At 33.6% G+C, this 11,331-nt stretch overlaps 1 protein-coding gene across 1 annotated transcript; it reads left to right on the top strand.

Annotated features, from left to right (window-relative positions):
* Nucleotides 1-212: 212 nt before the first annotated feature.
* LOC141516845 (olfactory receptor 8I2-like) lies at nucleotides 213-6,482 on the top strand. Its single transcript, XM_074227811.1, has 2 exons — nucleotides 213-322; nucleotides 5,521-6,482. Exon 2 carries the CDS (start codon nucleotides 5,547-5,549, stop codon nucleotides 6,480-6,482), a length of 936 nt encoding a protein of 311 aa, XP_074083912.1. The 5' UTR covers nucleotides 213-322; nucleotides 5,521-5,546.
* Nucleotides 6,483-11,331: the final 4,849 nt, after the last annotated feature.

Here is an 11,331-nt window from a genome sequence, read left to right as displayed (position 1 = left end):
ATAATAATAATAATAATAATAATAATAATAACAATAATGTGAAATCACAATCAATGAAAGCTATGAAAACATTAACCAAGATTAATGCAAGTCAAAAGAAAACACACTGACCAGAACATGACCAGAACATGGCCAGGTCATAATCTTATATTCCTGGGACTCCATTGCTATGGCACCCAGTTATTTGGAACCCAACCCAGTGATGAGCAGAGTAGAACCAAAAAATCAGCTAATCTGCTATACACCTCTTTTCTTTGTCTGATTTCTATAACACAGGGATGGGAGGTGGTGCAGTATAGCTACCACTCTGAAGTGTCCTAATGTGAGTATCCCACTTTGATATTAAACTATTTTTTAAAATCAATCTGAAGCTCCCAATCTCTTTCTATAGAATCAGAATGAACCTTTTATGGGGGAACCTTGAATATTCAACTGAGCAGGGACTTGCCCCAAAAGTTTTGTTTAGTGGAATAACCAAGGCTCCCCCAAACAATGGGTCCATTGGGATAGGGAGGAATTAGGAGCATTGTGGGGAAGCAGAAACTTTCTAGTGGAAATAAAGAAGAGTCTCTTGTAAGAAAAAAGTTGAAAGTTTCTTTGTAGAAAGCTAGTGATTCTAAGAAGTTGATTTGAGTAGGGAGTGTAATGCAAAAAAAAAGGTTGATACACTGGGAAAACACAGAGATTGAGGATGGGATGTTTTATTATTTGAGAATTGTTTGATTATAGGAATGCATTGAAGGCTACTGTGCTGCACAGTAGATCGGGTACTTGGTCTGTAATTTAAGTTTGGAAAACCTGAAATCAAACTTAGTTTCTGATATTTACTAGTTATGTGATTGTCCAAGTTCCTGAGAGATTTAAAAATAGTACCTGTTAGGGATGTTATGAAAATCAATTGAGATATTTGAAATGAATTTAGAATCATGCTTAACAAATACTACATTGTATATAATGATAGCTATAAATTAAAAGGAGTAACGTGTATTCTTAGAAGGTAAAGTGCCACCAAGTATCATAACATAGTAAATTAGTATTTCTTCATTGGTTGATTGGTATCTTCCATTCTCCAAGAGTACCTAAATGACATCACTGTTGGTGTACAGGATGTACAACAGAGGTTGATGAGACTAATAGTTGCTAGATCAAAAGGTATGCCCATTTTTGTTGCCCTTTGGGCATAGTTCCAGACTGCTCTCCAGAAAGGTTGGATGGATTCACAGCTCTACCAACAATATAATAGTTTCCAGATTTCCCACAACCCTTCCAACAATGATCATTATCCTTTCTGGTCATATTGGACAGTCTGAAGGGTGTGAAGTAGTACCTCAGAGAAGCTTTAATTTGCATTTCTCTAATAAGTAATGATTTAGAGCAATTTTGCTTTGATGTCCTCATCTGTAAATTGCCTTTGTATGTCCTTTGACCATTTGTCAATTGGGAAATGGCTTTTTAAAAAAATTGGAGCAGCTAGGTGGTGTAGTTGGGCAGCTAGGTGGCGTAGTGGATAAAGCACCGGCCCTGGAGTCAGGAATACCTGGGTTCAAATGTGGTCTCAGACACTTAATAATTACCTAGCTGTGTGGCCTTGGGCAAGCCACTTAACCCCATTTGTCTTGCAAAAAAAAAAAAACCTAAAAAAAATTGACTCAATTCTCTGTATATTTTAGAAATGAATCCTTTGTCAGAAACATTAATTGTAAAGATTGTTTCCACTTTACTACATTTTTTTGATCTTGGTTACAGTGGCTTTGTCTGGGCAAAAGCTTTTTAAATTAATGTAATCAAAATCATCTGTTTTGTTTTTGGTGATGTTCTCCATCTCTTCCTTAGTCATAAACTGCTTCCCTTTCCATAGATCTGAAAGGTAAACTAGTCCTTGGTCTTCTAGCTTGCTTAAAGTATTGTTTTTATGTCTAAATCCTGTATCCATTTGGATCTTATCTTGATGTAGGGTGTGAGGTGTTGGTTTAATCTAAATTTCTTCCTCACTAACTTCCAATTTTCCCAGCAGTTTTTATTGAAGAGAGAGTTTTTATCCCAATAGCTGGACTCTTTGGATTTATCAAACAGCAGAGTACCATAATCATTTCTTGCCATTGCACCTAGTCTATTCCACTGGTCCACCACTCTATTTCTTAGCCTATATCAGATAGTTTTGATGACTGATGTTTTATAAGATAATTTTAGATCAGGTATGGCTAAGCCCCTTTCTTTTGGACTTTTTTTTCATTGAATCCCTGGAAATTCTTGACTTTTCATTTCTCCATATGAATTTACTGACAACTTTTTTAAACTCATTAAAGTATTTTTTTTTGAATTTTTATTGGTAGGGCACTAAGCATATAGTTTAGTTTTAGTAGAATTGTAATTTTTATTTTATTAACTCGACCTGTCCATGAGCAGTTGTTTACACAGTTATTTAAATCTGATTTAATTTGTGTGAGAAAAGTTTTGAAATTGTTTTCAAAAACTTTATGAGTCTGCCTTGGCAAATAGACTCCCAGGTATTTTACATTACCTGAGGTTACTTTGAATGGTATTTCTCTTTCTAGCTCTTCCTGCTGTATCTTGTTAGGCATATATGGAAAAGTTGAGGATTTATGATATATATATATATATATATATATATATATATATATGTATATAACTTTCCTAATTGCTTTGTCATCTACTTTGTCCATTATCGTGTTTTCATTCATTAGCAAGAATTTACTGAGCAACATTTCAGAGTACTTGTTTGTAATCAGGACACTAAGCCACAATTAAAGAGGAAAAATAACAATTATTGTTAACTGTTTTCCTCCAAATAAAGAAAAATCAATAATTCTAAGAAAATGCCATAGTGTTTCCCTAAAAAAAATGGAAAGTGAATAAGTCTGCTAAGAGTAACTCAAACACATCACAATTTAAACAAATTTACATGAACAATAGTAATCAAGGATCCCTTTTCTGATACTTTATGAGGATAAATTGTTAACAATTAGCAATTTTAGCATATGGTTAAAGGAATTTTTTTTTTGGACAGGGAACACCATGTGTGAAAACTTCCTTTGCCAACAAAGATGGACAACACTTCTCAAATGTATAGTCTTAGACTATGTTTCAGTTGTTGGATCTGAGTCCAATCTTACTTACCATATGATGAATATTCCATCTTTGCCTTTTGGCCTGTGTTCAAACTGTTAATTTTACCATTCATCCACGGAAGAAAAAAAATCCATGATTGTTACTTCAAGAAAAGACCTTTGGGTATAATTAAAATGTTTACCTTCAAGGGAAAAAAATTCTTATAACTAATTCCTTTGTGGGAAGATGTAGGGAGGTTTGGTAAATAAGTCCAGTATCAAGAGATTTTTTTTTAACTAGCAAGACTCCCAGTACTATAAAGACAATTTATGTGAATGATCTTGACATTCTGGTTGTTATAAATCATAAAGAGAAAATACGATCTTAAATATAATATCTTCTGTGGTAATTAATTGAGCCTTTAAGGGCAAAACAATTTTTTTCTTAATCTCTAATCAGATTTATCAAATGATTCTATTTACCTAACATTATTTTATCAAAGCAATAGAAGCATTCCAAATGGAATTCAATGTGAGTAGTTCCCAAAACCATTCTCCTTCTCTTCATTACTATCAACAACATCATTATATTTGTCAAGACACCAAACTCCAAAGCCCTAACCTGAAGAAACAACATCTTTGCTGTGAGATTACTTATTCAACATTCATAATAGTAGGTAAGGAAAATAAAATAATAAGAAAGGAAATGTCATTTAGAAGACTGTTTAAAGTTTTGTTTTTCCAGTCTGGGAAATCAAATCATTAATGGGGAAGAAAAAAATTGTTTTTTGCAAAGGAATTGCATTAAGTGACTAGCCCAAGTTCACACAGTTAGCTAATTATGAGGTTTCCCAGTCCGATTTGAAATCAGTTTCTTCTGACTCTAGGACTGGTGCTTTATCCACTCTACTACCTAGCTTCCTCTAAGCAAAAAAAAAAAAAAGGAAAAAAAAAGAAAATTTTTACATGTTAAAGTTTCCACTGGATATTTTTAACTCCTGGAAAGCTATGCTGTACTTAACAAGGCTAAATAGAAAAGATTGTGATGATAGAATGAACCAAGTAATCTCAGAGTTTGGAAAAAATTCATACTTAAATAAGGATTCCCACTTCATCACATGAGCTAAGTGATCATTTAATCTTTAAAGAAGAAGGCATATATTCTTTCCCAAGACAGTCAATTTTTTTGGATAGTGCTCCACTAAAAAGTATTTATTTTATTTTTTATTTATAGAATAAAGCATTTACATATCATAGTATATATATATGTATATATATATATATATACATATATATACTATGTTTTCCAGCATACCTTTCTGCCATCAATTATCAGTCTAATTCTTCTTTTTCATAATTGTCCTTAAAGACATAAGCATGCCACCTATCACGCCTTTTCCCAAATCTGAAATTCTCTTGTTCAAAAGTTCCCAATTTTTCAACCTTTCTTCATATGACATGATCAAAATTATCCTAATAATGATACTCTCCAGCTTATCAATTTCTTTTCTTAAAAAAAGGAACTTTGGTAGAAAAACTGTGTTTTACTTTTATATACCTCTTAGGGGTGGTTCTAGTAGCCAGATAGTTCAAATAACTTTACATACTATACTATTAGGTATAATCTACACTATTAATAATTTATCTATCACTTTCTTAAGTCTTGACATCATCAAAATAAGTGTCATTTCCTTCTCCAGCTCACATTAGAAATGGGGAACCTGAGGAGATTAGATATGAATTCAGGAAAATGGCTCTGCCTGATTCTTGACCATTCTGGACTATTTACTGCCCCACCTCCTTCAGTGCAAGGACTAGCTTTGCCTCCTCCCCACCTTCCTATAGTTTTTAACATGTCATAGACACTTAATAAATGCTGATTGATTAATAACTGCTTATTAGAACTGAGAAAGATAGGTTGAGCTACTGACAATTAGAAGGTGCAAAATCTAGAAACAAGATTAGCTGAGTTTGAAGTCAGTCTTATCTATTTACTGCATCTGACTTTGGGCAAATCCCTCAAATTCTGTCTGACTCAGTTTTTTTAAATACCATTTTAAATACCATTTGCCATCTCTCAAGGTTTTTGTGAGGATCAAAGATTTAATAATTGTAAGATACATAGCATAGGGTCAAGAACATCTTGGATGTTAGCTATGATTTCTGTTGCCCAGTGCTTCAACTAAAGTTTAATGGACACAACCTTGTGGATGATATATCAAGCATTTTAAATCAAATATAGGTTAATTCCTGTTGGGAAATAATAGCTGAAATCTATTTCCTAGTGTTTACAGAGGTTAAATGAATATGATACACCTATCCCATATAGCACATCCATGTAAACTATGTTCTTGGCTTTACTACTACCTTGATTACTGATTAACATAATACACTAGCATCCCTTCTAAGAAGATGCCCCTTCTCTGATATCTGCATTTTCTTTACTGCACAGGTTAGCCTTGGATTCAACAGAAGTACATGGCAGGAGAAAACCTCACCACAATGAACTCTTTCACGCTATCAGGATTTGCAAATAATTCTGAACTACAAGTTGCTCTCTTCTTGATCTTTCTCTTTATTTATCTATTCACTCTTTTGGGTAATCTTGGATTAGTTATTTTAATTCAAATTGACTCCCAACTCCATACACCCATGTATTTTTTCTTGAGCAACTTAGCCTTCATTGATATTTCATATTCCTCAACAATCACACCTAAAGCACTAGAAGATTTACAATTGGAGCAGAAAGATATATCTTTTGTGGGGTGTTTTGTACAAATGTATTTCTTTGTTGGGTTGGTGTGCAGCGAATGTTTTCTCCTAGGATCAATGGCCTATGATCGTTATGTAGCAATCTGTAACCCATTGCTTTATTCAGTTGTCATGTCCCCAAAAGTCTGTATCTGGTTGGGTGTGATGCCATATGTGGTTGGTTTCAATAACTCTTTGATAACTGTTTGTGTTATAAGTAATTTAGCATTTTGCACCTCTACTATCGACCATTTCTTTTGTGACACAACAGCCCTTTTGGCCTTATCCTGTCATGACAGTTTCAATACAGAAATGGTGATATTTTTGCTAGCAGGATTCACTCTTCTCAGTTCACTCATCATCATTATAATTTCTTATGTGGCCATCATCTCTGCCATCCTGAAGATACGCTCCACAGAAGGTCAGCTCAAAGCCTTTTCCACCTGTGCCTCTCATCTTGTAGGAGTTACTATATTCTATGGATCCCTCATTTTTACTTATTTACAGCCAGATAACACATCATTCTTGACAGAAGCCCAAATAGCATCTGTCTTCTATACAATTGTAATCCCAATGCTCAATCCCCTTATTTATAGCCTGAGGAATAAGGATGTGAAAAATGCTTTGATGAGAGTTCTCCACAGGAAAATGTTTCCCCAATGATTGTAAATAAATGACATGCAAGTAACAGTGCATTACCATAAAAAGGACACAAGTCCAAAGCCCTTGAAATCTGACTTCTATCCCAACTTTTCTATCATAATTAATAACTTTCATCTAGGTCTTCAATGACATCTTTATTGTCAAAGACAATGTATTTCAGATTTCATCCTCTTTATCTTTATATGGCAACTAATACTCAACTCCTCCAGGAATTATTGTTCCCACAAAATATTATTGTATATTATTATGTATTGTTAACTCTAAAAGTATAAACATCTTAAAACACAGGGTTAAAACAACATAACAGTAACAAAAAAAACAGATTAGACATGAAATTTTATTCTCTCGAATTTGCCTTTACTGTTAGGTGGAGGCTATTCTACTAATGACTACACTAAGCTAAGGGAGATTGGAAAATGCATACAGTAGGAAGGGGAGGGGACAAGAATATACATAACAAGAATAGATAAAATCTTAAACTTGCCTGGAGACCATTTTATTATTTGATATTAGAGAAACATCATTCTACAATACTATTTTGACTGAGCTAAATTACTTTTTTTCAGTTAAGTACCAGGAGGTCAAGGTACTTCCTTGCTTTTCAAGTCTAAAGGAAGACAGGTTTTATTTCTGTATTAAGGAGAGCAGGACAAGTCTTTCTTTCAAAGCCTAAAGAGAACACATTTCCTTCCTCACAATAGCTAAGACACACTGACCTTTGTCCAGGAATAGTAGGAAAACTTATAATTATTATACTTTGACTTTTTCCCCATTTTGATCAAAGATGATATTACATCTTTTATAGTTCAAGTAAAAACATGAGGGGCACATGGAAGGTCATATCTCTAGGAGACCTAGGGTTCCTAGAAGAATGGTCAAGTAACAAACATAAGGTCTATTTATGGGGGGGGGCAGAAACTGATATTTACAGAGCAAATTAGAATACCTAAAGGGGGCAATCCCTATCAATAGAATCACACATACAGTCAAGAAGTATCAAAAAGTGGAAGAGTGAGAAAGAAAATCAAAATATAAATTTCTGGTCCATGTCTTCTTCCTTCTGGATATATCTGATGTGTTTTGTTTTTTTTTATCTCCAGGAGTCTGTCAATGACCAGGTTATTTCCAATTCTATTCAGGTTATTTCTACATATTTTTTTTCTGATAAAAGACATGTCTCAACACAAATTTCAAGTCAAAACTTAAGATTTTAGAATCTCTTTAAGTTACGAATTATCACAAAGAGAACTTGGTTTAAAAATAGAAAATTTTACAATCCAAATTTTATACAATACAGTTTTAAGACTCACTGGTGTTATTTTATTTCTCCCATTTAGAAGATGTTGTTCCACAGAGAAAAGCAAATTTGAAAAGAATAATAATTTTTGAAACAGTTTTTATCTAGCAGGTGGTTCATAAATTAGTTTTATCAGTTTTTGCCCATGAATAAGAATATACATATATATGTATATATTTATTTATTTCCTTTATATAGATCACTTGACATGATCAAGGGAATTTTCCACAAGCACTAAAGACATCAGAAAGGACAATGATACTTTTTCTTGTAGGTTTCAGTTTCCATGTATGGCTAAATCCATAATCAAAAGCTCTGAATCAGATTTTAAATCTGCCAGATGAGACATTTCCAAACGTTATATCTGAGAAATGATATTAGGAATGTCCAAATGTCTCAGAGGTGATTTTTTTTTCTTGCGAAAAGGTACTTATAGAAATTTTATGATAATTTTAAATAATCCTACATAGATGACTGATCTGTATATCTCAACCATTTTATATATATATATATATATATATATATATATGTATATACATACATAGTCCAGTTTGCTTTATCTGTTTATATATATATATACATATATATATATAAACAGATAAAGCAAACTGGACTATTATAATTACACAATTACACGCCCATTTTGTGCACTGATTTTGCTAGAATGCTTCAACAGATAAACTTGCAACAGGATTAGACTTTCCATTATATTCCCTATTTATAATACTCAAAGTAACCCCAATTACTCAGTTCAGGGATGAGGTAATTAAGAGGCAATAGTTCAAAGATTAAATCCATTGAAGCCAGTCCAGAAATCCATTGTTTTGTTAAAAGGGCTTGACTAATGGCTGGGAAATCCTTATCTGGGAAGGGTCAAGTGACTTAAATTGCTTTACCTAATCTCTAGATTAAAAAAAAAAAACCATGGGGGTTCCCCTTTCAAAAAAGGTTTCAGATCTCTCAATCACCCATTTCCAATAACTACAGAAGAGTAGGAGGCATACAGTGGCCTACAATACTGTAGAAATTTACAAGTGATACCCAGAGGAAACTAGACTATTTTAAATTCCTATCAGATCAAGTCAATTAAAACTGGTCACCTCAATGAGGATCACAATTTTATTGTGAGATAAAATGTAGCAATTTAGGACATTCAAAATACCATGATCCCAATTATGCACTTTTAATTTGAAAACCCTTCAACTGAACTATATATATAAATATATATATATATATATATATATATACATATTTATAAATGATGCATGAAAAAAATCAAACCATGTGGAGATATAATTTAAAAAGTGATCAAAGCTTTACTACATTTCCTAATTTAAAGTCCTGTTCCTTAATTTCTTATACATTTATTCCTCTATTTTTCCCCTACAAAACAAAATTGAATACTCACACATGTCATACTTATATAGTCTATTCTCAATTGAATAAAAACTTTGTTGAGATTTTTAAGGACTCTGACCTAGCCCTCCAAAATCTCAAGAAAAGCCTTGTGACCTCTTATTAATGTTATGGGCAAGCAGAGAGTAGGGAAGAGCTGCTGAAGGAAGCAATACAAAAAGACCTCTACTTTAAAATCATTGTGTTTTTTTTCCAACCATGCTAAGAAAGAGTGGTCAGAAAATAATTTTAGGGCCAATTATAATTTTCTATAGCTACCTCATATACTAAAATTTTAAATAGTCAATCAGGAAACAAAACACTGTCAGTCAAATCATAACCGAACTAAGAAAAAAATCAGGAAGACAAAAAGAAAACTTTGCCTCCAAAAACAGCAGGATTATCAGGAACATCTGTCCTGTAGTGCCAAATGGTAAATTTTTTGAAAAGAAAAAGATAGAATTTGAAAAAAGGAGATGAAAGAGTAATTGGTCAAGAACAACACAGAAACATTATAGCAAACCCGACCAGGCAGAGTTAGCTGAGAGTTTATTCTTCCTGTATCACAAAGAACCTACAATTTAAAAATATCTATAAAACACATGAAACAAGTCAGAGCAATTCAAACTAGTGAAGTCCCTGAATGCCAGAGAAAGTTGCTCATTGCTCTAATATTAGATGGTCCCCAAAACACAACACAGACAAAGACAATAGAGTAACAGCCAAGACAATACATTCTAGGGATGTTTCCAGCATCCACCCTTGCCAAGCACCACACAAAGGTGGCAATCCCCAATAACCCAGAGGTAAAATCCAGAGAACCATCAATTTTCAAACAAAACAATTGAGTGTAAAATAGAGGTATCCTCAACCCTTCCGAGATCAGTTTTAAAAACAATATTGTCCATGTAAATTTCTCTCCTTCCCATGTAAAAGCAAAACTGTATTTATTGCTAAAATAAACAGTTATGGAAAAATAAATACAATATAGGTCAAACACATTGAATACTGTAATGGAAGGAAGTATGAGAAATAACAGGGTGTTGGGATTGAGCATTACAGCATAAGGAGGCAGGACAAAAGTTGAAATTAGTTCTGTCCAAGAGTAACAAAAAGAGGAAAACTTTTCCAAGTTAGGGAAGGTTGCGGGGAAGAACTTTTTAATTCCTTTGTTTTGTTACTCTCCAAATGTTTGCACTGTTTCTTCCATTGGCCTGATTTCTTGTAATAATGACAAATCCCTGTTACTTGATTCTCACATTGCCTCCTAGTGACAGGAGAATTTGTTTTTTTGTTTTTCTGACCCAATTTTTGGTTTTGCCCTTTTCAACTGAAGCTATAATTAATTGGAAAATAACTAGAATACTAGAGTGAAAGGATTGAAGAGTAATTTAAAATTACATAATAACATCTATTGGATCTTGCAAGGAAATATTTTTATAAAGCCTGTATTTAATTTATACTATGGGACAGTATAAAGACTAATATTAGATGAAATCCATCCTTCTCCATCTATAGTTGGAATAGTCTGAGGGCATGGTCTATTTATCACTTCAAAAGAATAGACCCTGAAAGGTCAGGTTTGGGCTCTTAAATGGAGCTGTGGCAACCCCTTTAGAAACGAGATTTCTTGGGGCAAGAGAAGGAGATTAATGGAAGGATAGGGAGATGGGACAATTGGATACCAAAGAGTAGGAAGGTGAGATGGAAGGATATGGATGAGAGAAGATAGGATAAGAGATATTAGAGTGAGACTGAATTGATGAAGAAGCAGAAATATAAGAAGGAGGTGAGATAGGAACACAGGAAGGAAATGGGAGCAGGAGGTGAAACTTGTAGTGGAAATAGAAGAATTTGAGGTACAAAGAGAACAGGTAATGAAGGGATTAATATGGGGGGTTAAGAAGGTGAAGAAACAAAAGAGGAAGAAAGAAATTGGAGAACAAGGAGAAGAGGGAATACTACTGGGATAAGGATGAGGGGAAATAGGGGGAAGAGAAAAAGAGGGATAAGAACAAAGAGGAGAGGAAAAAATGAGTGAGGAAAATTAGAAGGGCAAGGATGAAAAAAAGTTGACAGAGAGAGAGAGAGAGGAGGAGGAGGAAAGGAGGTAGAGATTTCCTTAGGACTGGGGAGGGTAGGATAGAGGGGATTTTA

This window comes from Macrotis lagotis, chromosome 3 (genome assembly GCF_037893015.1).
Source record: "Macrotis lagotis isolate mMagLag1 chromosome 3, bilby.v1.9.chrom.fasta, whole genome shotgun sequence".
Taxonomy (NCBI): domain Eukaryota; kingdom Metazoa; phylum Chordata; class Mammalia; order Peramelemorphia; family Peramelidae; genus Macrotis; species Macrotis lagotis.
This window is presented reverse-complemented; position numbering and strand designations above follow the sequence as displayed.

Coding starts and splice junctions, on each gene's coding strand:
- LOC141516845 (XM_074227811.1), top strand. CDS start 5,547: ATGGCAGGAGAAAACCTCACCACAATGAACTCTTTCACGCTATCAGGA.